At 45.0% G+C, this 22,963-nt stretch overlaps 2 protein-coding genes across 11 annotated transcripts in view; one reads left to right on the forward strand and one right to left on the reverse strand.

Annotated features, from left to right (window-relative positions):
* Positions 1 to 14,686: 14,686 nt before the first annotated feature.
* Pigp (phosphatidylinositol glycan anchor biosynthesis class P) lies at positions 14,687 to 21,347 on the reverse strand. Of its 4 annotated transcripts, none has more exons than XM_029544411.1 (5): positions 21,323 to 21,347; positions 20,682 to 20,785; positions 17,754 to 17,826; positions 15,589 to 15,707; positions 14,687 to 15,021 (listed from the first exon to the last, which is right to left on the reverse strand). In XM_029544411.1, exons 2-5 carry the CDS (start codon positions 20,761 to 20,763, stop codon positions 14,897 to 14,899), a joined length of 399 nt encoding a protein of 132 aa, XP_029400271.1. In that variant the 5' UTR covers positions 20,764 to 20,785; positions 21,323 to 21,347; the 3' UTR covers positions 14,687 to 14,896. The 4 variants fall into 4 exon arrangements, with proteins under 4 accessions (XP_029400271.1, XP_021065198.1, XP_021065197.1 ...); XM_021209539.1 differs by lacking the exon at positions 21,323 to 21,347 and adding an exon at positions 21,187 to 21,288; XM_021209538.2 differs by lacking the exon at positions 21,323 to 21,347 and adding an exon at positions 20,961 to 21,127.
* The window catches only part of Ttc3 (tetratricopeptide repeat domain 3), a 102,728-nt gene continuing 101,090 nt past the window's right edge, over positions 21,326 to 22,963 (forward strand). For 2 of the 7 annotated variants that reach the window (XM_021209535.2, XM_029544405.1), the window contains exon 1: positions 21,326 to 21,554. In XM_021209535.2, coding sequence (XP_021065194.1) covers positions 21,509 to 21,554 — 46 coding nt within the window. In that variant the 5' untranslated portion in view covers positions 21,326 to 21,508. The remainder of the gene's footprint in view (positions 21,555 to 22,963) is intronic. The other 5 variants (XM_029544407.1, XM_029544406.1, XM_029544410.1 and 2 more) reach the window with 5 other exon arrangements.

The raw sequence follows: 22,963 nt of genomic DNA on the forward strand, positions 1-22,963 counted from the left end.
ACAAACAACTATAGACTTCTATCCCCACCCAAATAAGCTCCTTTTACCTACCAATCCCCTATTATCCAACTCTGGCCACAACTCTACATCTACTCTTCTTCATCTTTATAGATTCTCTCTCTCTCTCTCTCTCTCTCTCTCTCTCTCTCTCTCTCTCTCTCTCTGTGTGTGGTGTGTGTCTGTTTCTGTCTATCTCTCGGTCTCTACCTCTGTGTGTGTCTCTGTGTGTCTGTGTCTCCATGCTCTCTCTCTCTGTCTTTCTCTCTCTCTCTGTCTCTTTCTCTCTCTCTGTCTCTCTCTGTCTTTCTCTGTCTTTCTCTCTCTGTATGTGTGTCTGTCTCTGTCTCTGTGTATGTCTCTGTGTGCCTGTGTGTGTGTGTGTGTGTGTGTGTGAAGGTCTGAGGTTGACACTGGGTGTCTTCCTCTATGGATCTCCACCTCAGTTTTTGAGACAGCAAAACTCTCATTGAATATGGACCTTGCCAGTTCAGCTAAGCTGTCTGGCTTGTGAACCTCATGGATTGCCCTGCCTCTGCTTCCTCAGTGGGATTACAAGTGGACCACCATGTCCACCTTGTCTTTGGTGGGTGCAGGGGATGGAACCTCAGGTCTTTATGCTTTTAACAGCAAGCTCTTTATCCACTGAGCCATCTCAGCAACCCTGTTCTCCACCCCTTCATATGAACGGAATCAGATACTACGCAGCTCTTGGTGAACGGGAGTTTTATGCACAATGTTTTGAGATTCACACAAGTCATAGCATGTATGGGTACTTCAGTCCTGGGTCTGGCTGAATAACAGGCCATTTATTGCCTGCTGGTGGATGTTTGGACTATTTTTCTAGATATCTAAACGTTTCCTGGTGTTTTGCAATCCTGTTACTTCTAAACACAAGGTTACCCCGTCCAAGAGTAGCTAACATTTAGTAAGGGAGTCATCAACAGGATCTCTGTGTGTGCCTCTTCACTAGATTTTTGCCTAAGAAAAGCATCTGGCTCGCACACTGGCTTACATGTACCATGTGAGTTCTTTACCTTACCAAATCCTTAGAGGAGCAAATGGCTTTTTACCTTCTTTAAATAAAATGACAAGACCATCCTTCCTTCTCTTCATTCCTGCCAACTCTTAACAAAGTTGACCCTGAACACCAGCACACTTATTTTTCTACACACTGGAAGCCACAGAGACTGTCCTCATTGCGATTTCATTGTCTAAATGTGTGGTATAATCTGGCCTTTGCCAAGCATGTCAGAGGGAAAGCTGTGGCAGTAGCCTTTGCCTTTGACATTGAACAAAGAGGTGACAAAGAGATAGGACTGGGATAGTCAGCTTTTCATTCCTGAAACAAAATACCTGCAATAACTTATAAAAAGGGAAGGAGGGCTGGAGAGATGGCTCAACAGTTAAAACCATTGGCTGCTCTTCCAAGAGGTCCCGAGTTCAATTCCCAGAAACCACATGGTGGCTCACAACCATCTGTAACAGGATGCAATACCCTCTTCTGAAGACAGCAACAGTGTATTCATATACATAAATAAATAAATAAATCTTTTTTAGAAAGAATCTTAAAAAAAGAGAAGAGGCTTGTTTTGCTTAGAGTTTCAAAGGTTTTACTTATTTATTTGTTTTTTGTTTTGGTTTTGGTTTTTTTTGACAGGGTTTCTCTGTGTAGCCCTGATTGTCCTAGAACTCACTTTGTAGACCAGGCTGGCCTTGAACTCAGAAATCCACCTGCCTCTGCTTCCCAAGTGCTGGGATTAAAGGTGTGCGCCACCATGCCCGGCTACTTATTTATCTGTTGTATGTGCTTGTAGAAGTTTCCTTGTGTGTGCACATGAACATGTGTGCCCATATGTGTGCAGCCCAATGGCCAGCCTCCAATGTTTTCTTCCTCACTTGCTATGTACCTTGAGTCTTTGAGTCAGGGTCTTGCCTCCTGGAGCACACCAATTGGGTTAGGCTGGCCAGCTAGTGAGCCCCTGTGACATTCCTGTCTCTGTCTCCCAGTGCAGGGATTGTGAGTGTACACTTTTCCTTATGCTTTTATTTTTAACAAGCGTTCTGGAGCTCAGACACAACTCTGTGTGGTTGCATGGCTACATTACCAAAAACCAATATTAACTGAGTACCTACTATCTGCCGAGCCCCAACTTGGTTAAGGCCGCCTGTGCTGGCAGATTTGTGTGTCAACCTGACACAAGCTGGGGTTATCACAGAGAAAGGAGCCTCCCTTGAGGAAATGCCTCCATGAGATCCAGCTGTAAGGCATTTCCTCCATTAGTGATCAAGAGGGGAGGGCCCACTGTGGGTGGTGCCATCTCTGGGCTGGTAGTCTTGAGTTCTATAAGAAAGCAAGCTGAGCAAGCCAGGGGAAGCAAGCCAGTAAGTAACATCCTTCCATGGCCTCTGCATCAGCTCCTGCTTCCTGACCTGCTTGAGTTCCAGTCCTGACTTCCTTTGGTGATGAACAGCAATGTGGAAGTGTAAGCTGAATAAACCCTTTCCTCCCCAACTTGCTTCTTGGTCATGATGTTTTGTGCAGGAATAGAAACCCTGACTAAAATACTGCTGTAGGCAGATAAGACAGTAAGTGGTCACTCTCAGATGCTGTCTTCAGACTCTATCCACATTGTTTTTGAAACAGAGTCTCCTAATTGGTGTTGGGATTCACTGCCAGGCTGGTTCAGCTGGCCACTGAGCCCCAAGACTCTGCCTCCCCTCCTGGAGTTACAAACGCATGGTAGTGTGCTTGGCTTTCTTACCTGGGTCCTGAGGCTCAAACTCGGGTCCCTGGGCCTGTGTGCCAAGCCCTCTAATGACTTAGCTGTCCCTGCAGGGCCTGGCTTGCCAAGGTTACACAGGTGCTTGGTCTCATTGCCTCTGGGGCTGAGATGAGGCAGAACAGCTGCTGGAAACAACTTGCCGGAACAAGCTGTTTTTGCTACATGGTGTCTGGGAATAGAAATAAAAAATAAAACAAGAGAAGCCAGATATGCCCTTGAAGGGTGTGTGTGCCCAATGATCCACGGCCCTACTTCCTTAGGTTCCACCACCTGCTAGCAGCACCGCAGGGTGAGGGGCAAACCTTCAAAACAGCTTGTAAATGTTCAGGAGCTCGGAGATTAGCACTAGTTCTTACCTGGTTTCATTTCCTTTTCCTTTTCTCTTTCTTTCTCTCTTTCTTTCTTTTTCTTTAGACAAGATTTATCTGTGCAGCCAAAGCTGGTCTGGAACCTTCTGTAAAGCTCAATCTACTTTTTAGAAACATAATCCTCCAGCCTCAGCATTTTACATGCTGGAATTACAGCCATTTTTGTTGTTGTTGTTGTTTTTTAAATCAACCCTCGACCTGGTGCTTATTTAGAACACACTCTCTTCAAACTTCAAATTTAAATACTTTCTATTGAATAGAGAGAAAAAAAAAGCAATGTTCTACATTAGTGAAAACAGTGCCCTTATTTCCTGAGATGGACCACGATGGCCCAGCTGTGGTGGAGCATTGGCAGTTTGTCTAGAAACACAGTGGCTCAGCTCTGGTACGGACACAGCAATGGAAACTCTTAAGACAGCCCCCATAGTAAACACACACACGCACGCTGTAAAGTCCTCTGCAGTGTCCTGTTAAATGGCCCTCCATCTTATTTTCAAACAGAGAAAACAGAGACCACACCTCCTCAGCTGTCCTGACTTGCTGTGCCTTGGGAGAGTTACAGGTAACCAGAGAGAGACAGTTCTGCATCACTGGCAAGCGCTCTCTTTACTGTGTAGTTAGTTCACAGCCCTGTAATCGACTGCTAGAGAAAGCTAGTTCAAGCAGCTTTTTTATAACCTCTGTCTCGAAAACCAAAAAAAAAAAAAAAAAAAAAAGAGTCATAGACAAGGGCGTGGTCTTCATGGAGCTTTTACTAGAGAAACTATTTAGCAAATTCTCAATGATGATTTAAAATACTCAAAGCAAAAAAAACAAAATACAAAACAAAAAAAAAAAAAAAAAAAAAAAGAATTGCTTGGTGTAAAGAGAGTTTCAAAAGCTAGTTTGAGTTTGTCATGTGCATAACTTTGTTCCTGCCTGCTGGGTGTGGCAAAAGCAGCTTTCACCAGAACTCTCTCTTTTTTTAGTATGTAAATGCAAAGAGTGTTTTATTCTGTAGAAGTCCAGCATGCTGGGGTCTCTCATTACTAAGATGGAGAGACAACCAAGTGAGCTCTCAGGCCTGATTTAAAGCACATTAGGGGAACTCCAGGTTAGGTGAGCTTTATCTTATTCTATCTAGGCATTCCGGAACAGAACTTTTCCTATCAAGAAAGTCTAAGTAAATTTCTAAGAAATAATTGCCTCTTAAAAAAACCACACTTTCTGACTTCCATGGATCTATTTCATGATTCTGAAAATTATCATGGAAGACCCAGTATCGCTTTCTTGAACAATTAAAGCATAAAGTGTGTATTGAATAAGTAGCTGCATTGGCAATACTAGGAATGTAAGATGGGAGATACAAACTTGTGATGCATCACATTACAGGTGGTGCACACACCTGTAACCTCAGCACTCGGGAAGTTGAGGCAGGAGGATCATCAAGACAAGGTTTACAAAGTGTGACTCTACCTCAAAAACAAAAAACAAACAAACAGACAAACAAAAAGGCCTCCTGGTCTACAAAGCAAGTTTCAGGAAAGCCAGGGCTACACAGGGAAACCCTGGGCTACACAGAGAAACCCTGACTTGAAACCAACCAACCAACAACAATCAAAGCAAAAAATGTTAATGGAACAAAACCTAAAATTGAGGCCACCGTCCCAGAACTCCGGCAATAGGTAGGAAGAATATTTGAAAGATGTATATTGATTAACTTTCTATAAGAATATAATCAGAGTTAAGGATAGAGATTTTAATATAAAAATATTTTATGATATTTATAAAATCTCAGCTTAGATATAATAATAATAATGACTTTAGGAAATAAGTTCCAATGGATCAATATAGAAAAGTGTTCTATACAGTTAAATGATGGCAATGCAGTGTCACATAAAGTTATCTTCATCATTTGGCATCCCACTTCTTTAACTACACACACAGATGATTTCCTCTAACTAAAAAGTGGTTATTTTAGGGTGACTTTAGTATTTCTGTTATTTGCTATACCTTAAAATATCTATTTCATATTTCAAAAGTAAGTGGTATTAACAAGTGACCATATAATCACATTAACAATTCAGTCATATTCTATGTTCATTACATAAATGTATGTATATATTTAAAATTCTATAGTTATAAAATAATCTTTGCTCAAATCTTACAGACTTTCAGTCGAGTTTGTTTTCCTTTCCACAGTCCGTCTGTCCGCAGACCATCGTGATGGATTCCCCTGTTATCTTTCAATCATCATAGCTGCTCAGTCCATGTCATCGTCATGATTGCCCCAACACAGAAAGTCTGATTTCCTCCATTGTGGTAACTACCACTGATCCTGTGCTGACAAGAAGCCTGATAAGGAAGAGCTGAGGAGGTGAAGAGGAGGGCAAGTTTAGGGATTTCTCTTCAAGGAAGCCATTCTCTTTGAAGGGCTGGATATTTGATCTGATTCCCTTTACCTTTAGATCTTTAATCCTCAAACAGGTGTGCTGGGGAGTGGGGGAGGAGTCTGGGAGCAGGGCCACTTATTAACTGCAGCTGGCAGCAAGGCACATCTCTGAGCACCTAAGTGCATGAAGGTAGACTGTCTTGTGGCGCTCAAGGGGAGGTCAGGCACAGCTTGGTTATTTCTCTGCATTCATTTGGATGAATGAGTGGGAAAAGAATCCAGAATAAAACAGGTAGAAGTCACCTTTCAAACTCGTCACGCACCTGGGCCTGGTGTGTGGTCCTGCCCAATGTCCAGGATGGCTCAGGGGAGTTATTTCTTTTGTAAGATAAAGTTTGGAAAGGCAAAGATATCATCAACTTAGATGGTATACTCAATAACACTAGAGAATGGGCTGTCAGTCAGGTCTGACACACACTCCATGTTTTGGTCAGGAAGGGTAGTTATTCTCAAGGTTAAGTAAAGGTCATCACTGAGCAGAGATGGAAAAGCCAATCTCAGCATCATTGCCTGGAAACTTCGCTTGAGACAAATGGTTGGGTCAGTCTCTCTCGGGTCACGCTGGGTACTTTTCCCACAGTAGTACTAAGTCCACAGGCAAGGGAAATGCCAGATTCATCACTCACGCACCTGTGCTAGGCTGACAGTCCTTAAATTTGGGTGCCTGTATGGCCAGAGGCCATTATTTCTGATTGCCTTTTGTCTTGTAGCAGTTTGTCTGTCCTTCACACTCAGCAAATTTAATCTTTGGATGAGATGCTGAGGTGGACCTTCCCCGAGTCGACATCAGAGTGGTTTCATAAACTTAAGTAAATGTTAAGAGGGAAATCACTGGTGTCAGCAATGCGTGAAAGTCGGTGGGAAGTAGTTCTGGGCTATTACGGGGTCTTTACAGGGATTCTTCCTAACTAGGTCCTTCTGTGATTCACTCCTTAAAATGTAGACATGGCTTCAGTCCGCATCACAAATGATTAATCAGAACTTCTGGATTTGGGGGAGGGGAGGATGATGGGAATTCAATCCAGGAGGAGAGAGATAAAGCCGGACATGGGCTAGCCCATCTAAGGAGATGGAGGAACAAGAGAAGCCAGGTTCAGTCTGCAGGTGTGGCGTTACACCATCCTGTGTCACCCACTGATTTTGGAAAGGCCATGTCTTTGCTATGACACTGTGAACAGGAATATAAGAGCAGCTGAAGTGTCAGGCTTCAGAGCTGAGGCAAGCAAATGGTGTCTGTCTGTCTGTCTCTGTACCCAGGACTTAGCAGCTAACACTCTGGATGGAAGGATCCATAGATACGCTCTGCTTCTTCCCGATGGGCTACTCCCATGGATTTTACCCGTGTTTTCTTGCATATGGAGCAAGGTCTTGGAGACAAGGTGACAAGTGAGACGATGTTCTTGGCCTAGTGTGTTGTACACACAACAAACGTGAAATGACAACCGTGAGAAATGTCCCAAGGAAGGCAAGGACATGATCACAGAATGGGACTCAGTCTGAGAGACAGGAAAAAGCCATCCTGGGGTGATCATGGTCTGAAGAAAGAATTGGTGAGGGGAAGAAGATGGAAGGGTAGTTTGCAATGGAAGGCTCAGCCCCAGAAGATGGAGCAGAACATCTTACAATTCTAAGGAGGTCAGAGCATCAGGCCTTTCATAAGAAATCCTTACCAGCATTATCTCTTTGCAGTGTTCAGGCAAGAGCTGCTAACAGTTACAGCCTGAGAACAATGAAGGAAACCACATGTGTGAGGGACCCTGAGAACAACACAAGACAACCACATGTGTGAGGGACCCTGAGAACAACACAGACAACCACATGTGTGAGGAACCCTGAGAACAACACAGACAACCACATGTGTGAGGAACCCTGAGAACAACACAGACAACCACATACGTGAGGGACCCTGAGAACAACACAGACAACCACATACATGAGAGACCCTGACAACAATGAAGATAACTACATGCGTGAGGGTCTCTGTGTTCCTGTGCACAGCACATAGCAGGCACAAAAGTGGGGAACTGCTTTAGACAGTAGTCTTGCTCCCCTCCCCTCTCCCTTCTCTCTCTCCCTTCCCTGCTTCCTCCCTGTTTCCTTCCATTCTCTCTCCTTTTATCTTTCTGTCTCTATTTCCTGTACAGCACCCCTGACCTATGGCAGTAGGTGCTTTCAGGAGTCAGGTATTCCGTATTCAGTATTATGGCTTTGCTGTGGAAAATCTGCCATCTTCAACACACTGGCTTCATTCTTAGTCCAGAGGAAATAAATTACTTTATTTACTTATTTATCTATCTATTTATCTATTTATTTATTTAGAGACAGTAGTTCACTATTTATTTATTTATTTAGAGACAGTGGTTCACTATGTAGCCTTGGCTGGCCTAGAAATTTGTAGACTGGGTTGGCCTAATTTTATTTTATCTTATTTTTTTGCACGGAGGATTGAACCCAGGGCCATGTGACTAGTGGATAAACACTGAACCACTGAGATATAACTCCAACATTTTAAAAACAAAAAACAAAAAACGATGAATTGTAAATTGTGCTCCAGTATAATATTTTAGTAAACTGAAGCAGCCCTCAAAAACATCAGTCTTTAATTGCTGGGATTTATAAATGTTGCTGTCTGAGTTCCTTTTCCTGTCACTGTGGTAAAATACAAAAGCAGTTTAAAGGGGAAAGGACTAGTTTTAGCTACAGTTCAATGTGGGCAAGTCAAGGTGGCTGGAGCTGGGGGCAGCTGGCCTCATGGCAGTCACAATCAGAGAGCAATGAATGCTGGTTGCCGCTCAGCACCCGTCTCCTTAGAGAGCCCAGGCCCCTAGCCAGGGAATGGCGCTGCCCACAGTGGACAAGTCTTTTCATCTCATCACTAATGCAATCAAGATAATCAATGAGGTAATCAATGAGCCCTGAGGCTCATCTTCCAGGTGGTTCTAGATTCTATCAAAGTGACAATGAATACTAACCATCATAGTTACCAAATCAAAAGAACGGGAGTGGAGGGGTGTACTTAAAGGATGTGATTGAATATTAGCATGAAGAAAGCAGCCTGGATTATACAGGGAATCCAAACTGTAATCATAAGTGTCCCTGGGAGGAGAAAGGCCAGGGACAGTTTGACACGTGCTGCCAGAAAGAGAACAATGAGGCCCCTAAGGCAGCCACAGAAATCCAGCTACCAGAAGGGGTTTGTGGGCCCCCTAAGGCCTCTGCAGGGTGCCAACCTTAATGGCAAACTTGGTCTTTATACCTTTCTCCAGACTCTTGGCCTCTGGAATGTGAGAGAAGAAATCCCTGCTGCTGTAAGCAACCACTTACTTAAGACGTCACACTAGTCATCTCAGCTGCTGCCATAGGGAGCTGAGGCAGACCGGTGAAGGTTGCCGAAGATGAAGTGCAGGGTCCAGGGCAGTCCCCAGGGGGACAAACATGGCTATCACGGTGAGCATTCTGACTTATGAGCCAACCAAGGTGTCTTAGTCAGGGTTTCTATTGCTGAGGATGAAACACCATGACCGAAAAGCAAGTTGGGGAGGAAAGGTTTATTCAGCTTATGCTTCCAGGTCATAGTTCATCCCTGGAGGAAGTCAAGATAAGAACTCAAGCAGGGCAGGAACCTGGAGCTGGAGCTGATGGAGGGCCATGGAGAGGTACTGTTTATTCACTTGCTTCCCCTGGCTTGCTTAGCCTGCTTTCCTGTAGAACCCAGGACCACAAGTCCAGGGATGGCACCACCCACAATGAGCTGGGACCTCCCACCCTTGATCACTAATTGAGAAAATGCTTTACAGCTGGATCTCATGGAGGCCCCAATGGAGGCTCCTTCCTCTCTGATGACTATAGCTCCTGTCAGTTGACACACAAGAGCAGCCAGGACGTGAGGGAAGAAATGTTTCTAGCATCTTGTGTGTTTCTTGTTTCCCAAAAGAATGTAAGAAGAACGCTGTTTTACAGACTGAGAACTCAGAGGCAGAGCAACCTACAAAAGGTCAGGTTGGTGAGGAGCAGGGCGCTGGCTGCTTAGTTTGGGACCGAGAGAGCCTGACTCCCACACTTTTCATGTTGCTCCTTGGAATTCAGCCATTTTAGTGCATATTTATTTTCTAGCTGATAAGCACATTACGCCATATTACTATTCACGTTTACAAAATTAAAATGAGTACTGCTTCTTTACTTGCTATCACAAGCAGGTCACATGGTCGTTATTGAGTCATTTCCTGACAGTTTGCTTATTTCTTGCTGCTATAGATTGACAAAAGAAGAAATATGTTATCTTTCCACCCCATTCCTGGAATCACAGCCCCGGGCCTGAGGTTTCTTCAGCGGTGTTTGTGCAAGCTGGCATGCCTACTTGGGCATGTGCATGTGGTGTCTGGAGGGAGCTGGGGTGGGGGCAGCTCAGGAAACAACCTCTTGTGCATATAGGAGGTGATCTGGACCCTGGAGCCCATCCCCACCCGGGCTTTTGGTTCTGAAGACCCCACTCACTCTCAACTTTGGTCTCCAGCCTACCTCATGCCTCCAGGGTGCTATGGAAGACTCTAAGGTCTTCCAGACTTACTAGGCCTGGGAACCTGTACTTGAAGGTCTTCCTTCATAGTTCTTGACCACTTCAACGTTGAGAACAGAATTATAAGGCCTTCCTGGAAGTTGGTGGGCTTCATGTTTGGAATCATAAGGAGAACTGTGTTAGCTTAGCTTTGTCTGGACTGTAATTAGAAAAATCAAACTAACAGTGGCTGAAGCAGCAAAGCAGCCATTTCTGTCTTATCCACACGGGCTTTGCCTTTTCTTCTTCCTGTCTTTGCCTGGCTTCTTTTCCTTATGACATTCCATAGTCCAAGGAGGTATCTAGAATTCAGAAATGAGAGGTCTGAGACAGGGCACATTCCATCTTTTTTGTTTTGAGACAGGCTCATCTGCAATCCAGACTGAACTGGAACTCATTTTGTAGCCCACAGAGCCTTGAACTTACAACAGTTGTGCCTCAGCCTCTTCGGGGATACAGGCATGAGCTGATGTGCCCAGGCACGTCATAGAAGTCCCATGTACTAGTTCCCTTTCCCTTCACACGTCCAGAGGAAACTGAGGTCCCACCACCCTCCTGCATGGGACAGGGACTCTAGCTTGGGCTGTGGTATGCCAAATCGAAAATAGTGACTTATGTCAAAGAGAGGTGGAGAAGAACATTATGGAGATGCCAGAGGCCTCTTGACCCCAGCAGTAATCTTGGGTCCTGAGACTTTGTGGAGGGAAGGAGCCTGAGAGAGTGGGTGTGAAGTGTCTATGTGGGAGACTTGACCAAGGGTGGTCTGCGGGCAGTGAGCGCTAAACTTGTGTCCTTAGAGAAAAGTGCAGAGATGGACAAATGGATCCTATGGGCGTGGAAAAGGCTACGAGGCAGGGAGAAGGAACGCCATGCACTGAAAATGTTCACTGTCTTATGGTCTAAAAAAGCAGGCACCCAAGGGTGGGGTGGGAGAGGTACCACATCAAATGATTCTAAAATCTTTGCCATGAAGGGACAGTAAGGAATCAAAACAGAGTCAGAAATGGGGGGAAAAATGGAACACGGTGACACTACATCTATTTCATTTCTGAGGACCAGGGTATACTTACTAAAACCCCTGTACAGATGTGGGTAACTTGCCTAGAACCTTTGGAAGCTCAGTCTTATGACAAATAGTAGCATCTTACAAATACACTCTTGATCCTGCGATCATTCCAGTCATCTGCACAAATGTTGCTCTATGAGCTGTTCCCTTCCATCTTCCTCAGCATGCGTTGCTGGCCTGTATCCCCAGGGCCATAGACCCACTCAGCTTCACATCTTAGAAGGAAGAAGGCCTGATTTTAGTTTGAATTTTGCAAATCTTTTGGAACTCTGGCTGTGTCTGTCATGAGGTGGACACAGTCATTTCATCACTGACAGGTGTCTATGTCCTTCACATAATGCTGAGTGTCTGAGTCTCTTTAAGGATGTGCCAACTCTTGGAACATTGACAGAACAGCTAGAAGGGTTGGCATGGGAGACCAATGTCATAGGGAGAGGAAGGGCCTCCTAGGACAGCTGTAACAGCTGATGTGAACTGACTCATAACTAGGGCAGACCTGTGTAAACAAGATTTCTGACACAGGTGGACGACTTGGTCACAAGTGACAACTTTGGAGGACTATGACATGGTTAACGTAGCATCTGAGTAGGGCTTTGTAAGGCCTTGGCTAGTGCTGTCCAGCTCTCACCATGAGTTGTCACCGTGGCCCATAAAGCAAAGTTTGTGAATGCTACATTTGCAGATTCAAGACAAGTATGGAATGATTCGATGGTAACTTCCCTATTGTCATGCTTATGTGTAAATCTTGGTCTATGCATACACTTGTTCCTGAACTATTTCTGCATGACCACTGCTCTGAATCCCTGACTCTCCTGGTCCCCAAATGAATTTCTATTACATTGTCAGTGCTCACAACTTTGTGTGCTACTAAGGCACTGAGGTCCTTGGTCATGGGCCACATAGATAATGTGGATGCATCAGCTTTCTCACCCATGGGCATCAATCAGATTTGCTAACTGTCTCAGAACTATTCTTAAAAACACAGAGCAAAATAAACTTCTGTCATGTTTGACATGAAACTCTGTTATCTTACAGCGAGGCAATTTTACATCTAGCCCATCTAGCCTTTTTTTTTCCCCCTGAGACAGGATTTCTCTGTGTAGCCCTGGCTGACCTGGAACTCACTTTGTGGACCAGGCTGGCCTCGAACTCAGAAATCCGCCTGCCTCTGCCTCCCACATCTAGACTTTTAATCTCAACTTTCTTACAACTTTAACTATTAGAGTAATATGCTTATAACTGACCCTTTTTGTTTGGAGTACTTTATGCTATTATTTAGGCTGAATGCAAAATGCTGTTTCTTTCAAACAACTCTCTCTTTCTCTCTCTGTTTCTCTGTTTCTCTCTCTGTCTCTCTCTCTTTCTCTCATGACAATGTCTTATTCAACCTAGGCTGATCTCTCAAACTATGTAGCAGAACATGACCTTGACCTTGGGATCTTCCTGCTTCTACCTCCCCAGTGCTGGGATTATATACATATTCTACCACATCTGGCTTTCAAACACTTTTCTTGAATTCTGACATGCAGCAGGGACATGCCACGTACATCTCAGCCTCACAGTTGACGCACAATCTTCACAAATAAAAATTGTTTCAGCTGAAGGTCCAGCTTCTGACAATGTGTGTAGGCGGCTATTGGAAATTGGAGTGGGTAGCAAAGGGAGCAAAGCAGCATGAAGACAAGCCAGCGCAGGCCTGGTGACAGCAGTGGTACCATGGCAACGGTGACTCAGTCTCACAGACCTTCAGAGAAGCTGCTGGAACACAAGAGAACTGTCTCCTGGGGAATGCAGGGGAGAGGGGGCAGAGAGGGTATATATCTACTGATAGCTGCCTATTTGGGGCTTTAGGTAGATCTGTAGGGGCTAACTCATTCCTTCTAGAATGAACTACAAATGGCTCCTGTATGGATCTGTTTAAGGCTTGCACATAACCCTTTGGGGCATCAGTACCTGGGGTACGAGGGTGAAACAGTATGTGGCCAGGAGAGGTGCTGCATTAAAATATATGCTCAAATGGGCACACTGCATGCTAATAGATTGTGTTCTACTCCAGTCTCATCCCTTCCCTCAGACCTATGGTCTTCAGAGTATATCACAGAGGGTCTATGAGACCAAACCTATTTTCAAAATAATAGTAATATATTAGTATTTTATGCTCATTCTCTAAGTTTTTCAATGTATGCTAATGTATAGACTGACTGAAGATGTGGGCACAGCCTGAGCTTCTTCCATAAGCCAGGCATTAAAGATCTGCAATATTTGAAGATGATTCTATTTGCACCACAAATTTTGTGCTTGAAAATATAAGTATTTTTTATAAAAGTAATTTGTCTTAAATTTCATTGTTTTTGACTAGGCTTTTTACTGTATCAATGTTTTGGGCTAAATTGTATAACATAGTTTTTGTGTGTGTGCCCATGTGTGTGTTGCATGCATACATGTTTGTATATATATATGGGCATATATGTGTGGATATGCATGAGGCCAAACACATGTAGTAAAAAGGTGATGACTGGCAAAATTAGCTTTATAACCAAGAAGAGATTGGCTTATTTTTTGGTGTGTGCATGAGTACCCAGGCCACTGCATGTGTGTGAAAGTCAGAAGACAACTTGAGGGAGTTCTCTCTTGGCAATCAGATTCAGGCTGCTAGGTTTGTCGGCAATTATCCTCACTCGACAAACCATCTCACTGCCCCATGATCATTATTCGTAAACATAATATATAAATCACACAAGCTCTTTAGGAGCTCCCACTTTGTACAAAATATTTGAAGGTCCTGAGATTATTTAAGGTGAAGAGAGCCTAAGTTTATTATAACCCTCAAAAGAAATATAGCCCATAACATGAAAAGCCCTGGTCGTGGGCATCCCCTTAGGAGGCATAAAAACGATGTGTTTGAGAGAAAGAATGAAAATCTGGTTTTGAGGTTAATGTTCAGGGGAGTCCTAGGTTTTACTTCAAGCCATTTGAAAACTTTGCAGGCCCATCACTGTCCCTGAGAGGACAAGGGAACACTGTGAACTGAGTGGCAGCTCTGACTACTTCCTGCTCTTTCATAAGCAGCAGCCACAGTCTGGCTGGATTACTGGCTCTGCTAAGGACAAGCAGACAAGGCAGTCATTTTCAACTTTGGCTGCATGTTAGAAGACTTGAAGACATCCGTTCTTGGTTGCTTTATGTTAGGCTGGGGAGATGGCTTAACGGGTAAAGTATATACTATAGAAGCATGAGGACCTGAGTTCGCATCTCTGCACCCACACAGAAGTCATGATGGGGTAGGAGGCAGAGACAGGTAGGGCCCTGGAAGCTTGTGGGCCAGGCTGGCCTACGTGGTAAAGTGAGGCCAATGGGAAACCCTGTCTCAAACAAAGGGTACTAAAGAGAGACAACCGAAGTTGTCCTCTGACCTCTATGTACACTGTGCATGTGTGCATTCACACACGCATGTGTGCACGTATAGATCTACTCAAGGCTGACTATAGTATAATGTGGTATTTTATTTATTGTCAATTAAAAACTCAGTTGCAAATATTTACAATATCAATTGAACTCAATCTAAGGAATCAACTTTCATGTTTTTACATGTCAATATTGGGCATTAAAGGACAGTCAATATAATTATGTTCAAAATTATTCAGCCCACAACTGTAAATGTTTGGTTTTAGGATGTTTATACACAGCTCAGTTTTAGGTATTGAGTTCTTTGGCTCCTAGGAAAAACATTTTGTTTACTTCACTAATGGGGACGTCTCTCAATGCTGGGATGGCATCCTCTTGGTAGTTTTTCCTCTGTTGGTTTTTAGCATAGTTATCTGCAAGAAAAGAAGAAAAGCTCTGTGGTTAGTTGAGACCTATCACACTGCTAGCAGGCTGATGTGCAGATGATGGGCAAACACCGCGAGCTATTATTAGCTATTTATCTCATGCTGTAACAAAGTCCCTAACAAATGCAACTTAAGGCTCAGTTGTACGGAGACAGTTCACCACGGAGGGGAAGGTATGTAAGTAGGAGCAGGAGGTGACGGATCACATGTGTCCACCATTTGTCCATCAGGAGGCAGACAGGGATAAATGCTTATATTCAGCTTATTTTCTCCTTTTTATTCAGACCTAGAGCCCATGTACACTCCACATTTAAGGTATCGACCCACTTTAATACACTGACTCTAGATAAACTTCATAGAATGCTCAGTATTGGTTTCCCTGGCGACTCTAAATCCCCTCAAGTTGCCAATCGAGATTAATCATCATGCCATGTTGAACGTAACAGATGACTTTCTCCCAACGTGTTTCTTAGGCCTATTCCTGATTGCTTTTCTGATAAAAGTACTAATATCTCTTTCTTCTATACCTCATAATTTTATTTCATATAAACTTACCTGTGATCGTATGAATGGAGTCAAGTGGAGAGGTACTCATCATGTTGATTCCAAATAGGAGCACATAACCAATTACAACTGTGATAAGGAGGTAGACAGGCAACGCAACCGCCCAGTATCTGCACAAGAAAATTCATGCATGTCAACAAACTTGTCAAGGAGTCATAATTCCCAAGAGTCAGTCACAAAACACATTTTAACAATCTAGAGTATTATTAAAGTAACTGATGTATGCATGTAACAGATAGCACTACAAGGGGTCAAAGAACAGCTGCAGACACCTGAGTTTTATTCTGCCCAAACATGCCCTTTCAATATCTGAGCTGTTTCTTCTGGTATTTACACCCTCATTTCCATATAATGTGCCTACAGTATTTCTTGATTTTCATCAGCTTCAGACATTTTCGCTAGATGCTCTAATATGAAAATGAGGTGTTTACTTCTTCCTGACACTTTCTGCATAGCTTCACTTTTATTATGTCAGCAGTTAAAAAACAACTGGTTATGTCAATAATACTTGCAACTGAGAACCTTAGTGTATTATGTTTTCTTATGCTTTTTTCTGAAATTATACATTTCTGTCTACTGTTTCCCCAGTATCTATCAATACTCTAGAATCAAATTCTTATATGCCTCTCAGTTTTCCTCTCCATACAGTTAAGTCCACTAAGTGCTCTATCTTGCCAGGTTTTGGTAAATCATTTCCTCCCTACCGTTTTCCCTTGCTAGAAACTCCAATAGATTTTTGCACCATTATATATTTCTGTTTTCCATCTCTGCTTTCTGTTCCACTCTAGCTAACATTTTAATTACCATGCTTATAACTTTTCAATGGTAATTAAAAAAAAAAATCCCTTGGGCAGCATACCATTCAGGATTCTTTCTCATCTCAGACGATTAAACCTTTTTTCCCTTCTGTAGATGGCATTATCTCCATTTCTTTTAAGTATCTTCTTTTCTTTTGTATTTAAGGACAGACTTTTCTTTTAGTGCCTGGTGTTTATGACACTATATTATATTTAAGGTCCAAGTGCTAAGTTGACAGGAAGTAAGGTATGTGATACACATGGGCAGAGGTGGCAGAAAGGTTAGATTACACATGCTACCTTTTACCCTGGTAGCTTCCTCAGGAAGGCACCTCCCACCTTTCTCTGGGAGAGGGGAAAGTCTGGTAAGGGAAGGGAGCCTTATTCGGCCAAGCAGATGCTTGTTAATCATCCCCTGTGCTTCATTTCTACAGTTAACCCTTGTAACTTCCAGACTACAGACTCTGCCCAGCACTTACCACAGGATGAAACTATTTTCTGAAGGGGCAGGCAGGGTCAATCTCCAGGTTTAAGATCTGAAAGGGGAGTCAGCAGGTCTAATGCATTTTAAACACATTTCCTATCCAATGCAGAATTACTATTACCAAGAGACACTGCTGCTTCCGAGGTCTGGGTCCTTTTTGGAATTCCAGGGCACAGATGTTCTTGATGGGTTCCCTCGTCTACCACATGGAAAAACCAGACTCTTCTATCTCAAAGCATGTCCTAAAATTTTGTTAATATCTTATCTGCTATCCCATTTTGTATGCTTATACCTTTAAAAGATTTTTCAACAACAGTATAATTTTAGCATGATTTTAGGAGGAAATGGAGATAAACATTTGCCTCACCACCTTTAATTAGTGATATATTAATAACCTTTAGGGTATGGCTGTTGGGGTGTGGCTCACTGGTTAAAGCACTTGCCACTCAAGAGTGTAGACCTGGGTCTGGATTCTCAGACCCAGGTATGTGCTGGGCTTAGGTGGCAGACCAGCTGTAAGTCTGGCACTCAGAGGCAGACACAGGGAATTCTGGAGCGAGCCAGCTAGTCAGACTAGCTGCACTAAACTCTGGGCTCAATGTCGAGACCTCACCCCCAAGAAAGAGTCCTGACATCAACTTTGAGGTACTACATACACATGCAAATATGTTCTCCTATACACACAATGTGGCCACACACATGTGAATACCCCCACTATCCTCCCCCAATACAAAAATGAAAGCAACATTCAATTTCAACACAGATACTCATGGATTTTAAAAGCCATAAGGGTTTAAGGCTTGGGCTTTAGAGAAGAGTAGTTCCCTTTGAAACAGTATCAGTTTTACCCCCCATTGAAGAAATATTAAACTTACTTTTGAGGCCAGTAAGTTAAGCCTAAGGAGTTTAACCAAGATTCAGGAACGAAAGCCCACACAAGATAAAGTACTGCAGGGAAAAGATGGTAAGGGGAGAGAGAAGACATGTCAGTGAGGCATGGTCCAGTCTGTAAGGTTCATATACAATAAAGATGCTCCCCAAAGGCCTGTCTCACTCTCTCAGAATTCAGGATCTGTAGCTCCTTATTTGTACCAGTCTTGTAATACTTACCATAATTACCCTATTAACACGTTTTTAGTGTCTTAGCTCTTACACTGTACTTTAAAAAGTCTATGGCTACCACTCAGAGCTCCCAGAGACTAAACCACCAACAGAGAGTTTACATGGAGGGATCCATGGTTCCAAATACATATCCTTCAGAGATTGGCCTTATCTGACATGATTAGGAGGGGAGGTCCTTGGTCCTGTGGAGGCTTGATGCCCCAGCATAGGGGGATGCTAGAGTGGTGAGGCAGGAGCAGGTGAGTGGGTGGGGGAGCACCCTCATAGAGGCAAAGGGGAAGGGAGAAAGGGGGGATGGGATGGGGGATTTGTAGAGGGGTAACCAGGAAGGGGGACATCATTTGAAATGTAAACAAATTTAATGATAATAAAAAAAAAGTTTATGGACATATTTCTTAAGAACTTATTGCTAGAATTTGCTTCTGCATTTTATGTGCTCAGTGTTTCTCCACAGGGAAGATGTAATTGCATTTAGTTGCTTAAAGGGGGACTTGTCACCTCTGGTTCTGACTGTCTACATACAATCTTCTTTCTACCAACACCCAGTCTTTGTGGTTCCTTTTCTGCTGTCTCCATGTTATAATAATAGTTAGGTTCTAAACTTCTCTACATGGACTAACTCGTTTAATCCTCAAAACAGTCCTGAGACACACATGTATATTTTATACACAAGAAAGGACTCATTTGTACAAGGGAAGTGGTGGAGACGGGTTTCCTGCTACATCAGCAGTGGTGGGTTTTGTCTTAAGAATGAAGTATTACGGGGGCTGGAGAGATGGCTCAGTGGTTAAGAGCACCGACTGCTCTTTCAGAGGTCCTGAGTTCAAATCCCAGCAACCACATGGTGGGACACAACCATCTGTAATGTGATCTGATGCCCTCTTCTGGTGTGTCTGAAGACTGAAGACAGCTACAGTGTATATAATAAATAAATTAAAAAAAAAAAAAAAAAGAATGGGGCTGGTGAGATGGCTCAGTGGGTAAGAGCATCGGACTGCTCTTCTGAAGGTCCGGAGTTCAATCCCAGCAACCACATGGTGGCTTACAACCATCTGTAATGAGATCTGATGCCCTCTTCTGGTGTGTCTGAAGACTGAAGACAGCTACAGTGTATATAATAAATAAATTAAAAAAAAAAAAGAATGAAGTATTACAGAGCTTTGTATGTCAAGACTGGAATACAGTAACTCCTGAAGAGATGGCTTGTGCTTTCTGTATGCTCCTGGTGCTGAACAAAGATGCTTACATAGATCTTTTCCTTTCTGCATGGTAAGTTGTAGTATTAAAAGATAGCACACAGCAGCAGCACATGAGGAGGGCTCCTCCTGCTCCTTAATCTCCTTTCCCCCCCTCCCCCCAGTTTTGCTTCCTGGATATGTTTTACTTATCTGTCGTCTCCAACTATGTAGAAAGCTCAAATGAAGGCAGACAAGGTTTGGTTATTTTGCCTTTCTCCTGGCCTCTAACACTGCCTGGTACATAGTAGGTGCTCAATAAATTCTTCAATTAGGTTTTGGTTTATCTAACATGCTTGTATAGTTTCTAATCCTTAAAAATCCACCTTGAATAGGAATTTATAGAAATAAACAGCAGCTATTACCTATTAAGCAGCTTCTTTGCATAAATTACCCAAGTTAATACAAGAGTCAGAGGACTTCAATAGAGCAAAGCCTGGCAGTGCACCTGTTCTAATCCCAGTCCTGTTGCTTTTTGGCTTTGATCAAGTAACTTAAATCCAGTATTCCCATCTTTAAACTGAGGAAGCAAGGCAGCACCTACTTCACAGGCTCACTTCATGCAAAACAAAAAGCTCTCAGGCTAAACAATGATTCCATGAAAGAGCCAGTAACTGTAGTTTCTTCATCCCACTATGCTACAGCTAAGGTAGTACTTTTCACTTAAGAATTGGGAAGGAAACCTCCACACAGACATTCTGATTTCTATCAAGGACAAGAAAGTTGGATTGTGGGCATTCAATTTTCCACCACTTGATTGCCTCATACCTTCTAAACTTTTTGAGGAGGGACTTTGGTCCTACTTGTAGAGTTGGTCATATTAGGTTTGTTTTTGTTCTTGGTGGTTGTTGGGTTTATTTTAAGCCTCAGTGGCCTCATCTACAAAATGGAACATTATGGGCATCAATGCAGATCCAGGACCTTAAGGGTACATTCTTATACCTGACTTCTCTGGCCCATTATCTTCACTCTTCAGCTCCAGCATGCTATCCTGGAGCTATAAACACCTCACTTCCAAACCTTCACAGGCCTTCACTCAGGGACTCTATCCATGGTCCTTCCTGACTTATTTTTCTGATAGACTTGCCAGGGAGTGGCCTGGAGGAAGCTAACCTCAATTTCTAAGCCTTTCAAGGCTCTTCCAGGGCACTCATCACGCTCTCTGAACTGCAGGTTTACTATGCTTCTCCACATGACTATGACCTCAAGGGTTGGGGCCAGGTTTTATTCACATTAGCATCAAGCCTAGTGCTAAATAAATATTGGAGATTTCATCTAGAACTGGATACATAAACTGAGCAAACAAACGGTACCCTTCAGGACTCCTTAAGAGACACAGGTAGAAAGAATCAACAGTTCATGTGTGTACGTTCTAAGGACAAACGCATTATTTCCTGGTCCTCAAATACCATTAAGGGCCTTGGCCATCCATCATTCAGTACTTACTGAAGCCAAACTGTGAGCTTAGGAAAAGAACAAAGCCATAAATCGCTCTTTCTGGCAATGGCGACGGTGAATTTTCCACCATCTTCCCTGTGGCTTTAGACAATCTGTGGAAAAGGAACACAATCGTCGTCAGACATCTCCCCCCGCCCCCCTTCACCAATGGTCTGTTACATAATCTCATCACTTGCTGCGGACACAGCCACTGCGGATGTTCGCGCGCGCGCGCGACACTGCAGCTGAGGGGGCGGCGGGAGCGCGCGCTGCGGGGAAAATGCGCACCTCGGACCCTCTGAGGCAAGGAAGGGGCCCGGGCCGGACCGAGGCCCCGAGTCCTGCCCTCTCAGGAGGGGTCCTGTCCCAGCCGTCGGGAGGCCCGGGACCTTGAGTCCTGCGAGCACCAACGCCCACCCGTCTCCACCCCTCAGCCCCTCAGCACTCAGTCCATCGCGCAAGCGCGGCCCAGACACCTCCGCAGCGTGGGCGGAAATTAAAAAAATAAAAAGACCTGAGGAAAAGCAGAGGCTGGCAGGCGCCCCCGCCGCTTGGCGCAGGCGCACCGCGACCGCAGCGCGGGGGCTCGCGCGGTCTCACCACCCACCCCGCCGAGTTGAGGGGGCGACGCGGCGACTGCGCATGCGCACCTCCAAGCCACGTGATCCGCCCGCCTCAGGAGCCGCTGAGCGCTCTCTCTGCGGGTCTGGTTGACGTGGAGGGCCGGAGGCGTCGGCAGCCCGCGTCTGAGGCTCGCGGGCTGCGGGCCCGGGTGAGTGCAGACCCTGCGCGCGGCGGGGCTCACGGAAGCGTCTCCGCGTCCCGCCGCAGCCGAGATGCCCGGGCATCGGGGCGCTCCACACCTCCCTCCGTGGGTGTGTGGTGAGTGTGGGTGTGCGCGTCGCCGCGCGTCTCGTTGAGCGCCCGCGCGCTGAGGGGGTGTGGCCGCCCTTGCCCCTGTGGGTGTGTTCCCTTTGTCCAGTGACCCTCGGGCGTCCTTAACGGTAGGAGGGGAGGCTTTTGTGTGCGCATCGCCTGGCGCGCGGGTGACGTCCCGGGCCAGGTGTCCGCTGCTGCGTCCCGAGCGCTCGGGGACGCGCCTCAGGGTCTGCGGCTGGCCCGCTTTGTTCCTAGGCTCGCCCTTCCCTGCGATGCTCGCCCTTCTCTGCGACGGCGTGGGCGTCCTCATCCTCTGAGGATGGTGGGTCCCCTCCCACCTTTGTCACTGCCTCCCCTGTGGTGTGCGCGCCCCCTCCTCAGCGCCCGCCCGCCGCTGCGGCAGGCTGCAGTGGCAGGCGCGCGCGTGCGTCCTCGAGGGTCCCCAAAGGTGCGCTGTGCAGGGGGCCTGCGGCGTGCGCGGGATTGGGCTTGCGGTGGCGCGCGTGCGCGCTGCCCCTGGTCTGTGTGTACGCGTCTCCCCCCCACCCCCACCCCCACCCCCACCCCCACCCCAGTTTCTGGGAGGACCCGGGAGGGACGCAGAGCTGCCCCCACCCCACCTCCCCACCTGCAGCCTTTTCCTACGCCTGCGCAGGGCTGCTGCTCCGCAGTGCTGGCGACGTCACTGAGGCCTGGGCTGCCATCCCCTATTGGGGAGGGGACAGACTGGGGGGCACAAAGGACCAAAATGAAGCCGAGGGTGTGTCGGTACACTACACGGTACCTTTTCCAGAAGCTTGTAGTTTCCAGACGTCCTTCAGTTTGCAAATTCTTTCCACCGTCTGTGCTTATGCCTCTTACCAGGCGATGGCTAACATTGGGTATTGCAGGGTGTTTTATAGCAGCCTTGTAAGCTCTGGACTCTGGCGAGGGATCAAGGAAACAGGGTTGAAATCATACAGGTTTTACTGCTCTCCCCGGGGCAATTTGTTTTCTCACAATCACAGGTCTAGTTAGGACACTTTATTTCAAGAAATTTGTATTTTAAGGAAAACGGTTTTGTTATACGGTAAAACTCTCCTAGGGATTCAATTGCCAGTACTGTGCTTGTCAGGGGTTTGTGCTTTGCGCTCAAGGGCTGCGGATTGTCTTTCTCTCCTGCTCGGTTTCCTTAGTGTTGCCTAATTTTCCTTTTTTCTCTTTTAATTTCTGAATACTTAGAGATTAAACACAGGTAGATCTAACCAAATCAGGCCATTTTGTTTATTATTTATTTATTTTTGCCAAATTTACTTCAGATTCTCCAAAACAAACAAAAACAAAAAACAACAAACAAAAAGCTTAAACATTTTTGGAGATGCTGAGAGTTTGACCCCCCTCCTTACCTAGAGATAGCCACTGTGTTCAGGTTT

This window comes from Mus pahari, chromosome 12 (genome assembly GCF_900095145.1).
Source record: "Mus pahari chromosome 12, PAHARI_EIJ_v1.1, whole genome shotgun sequence".
Taxonomy (NCBI): Eukaryota; Metazoa; Chordata; class Mammalia; order Rodentia; family Muridae; genus Mus; species Mus pahari.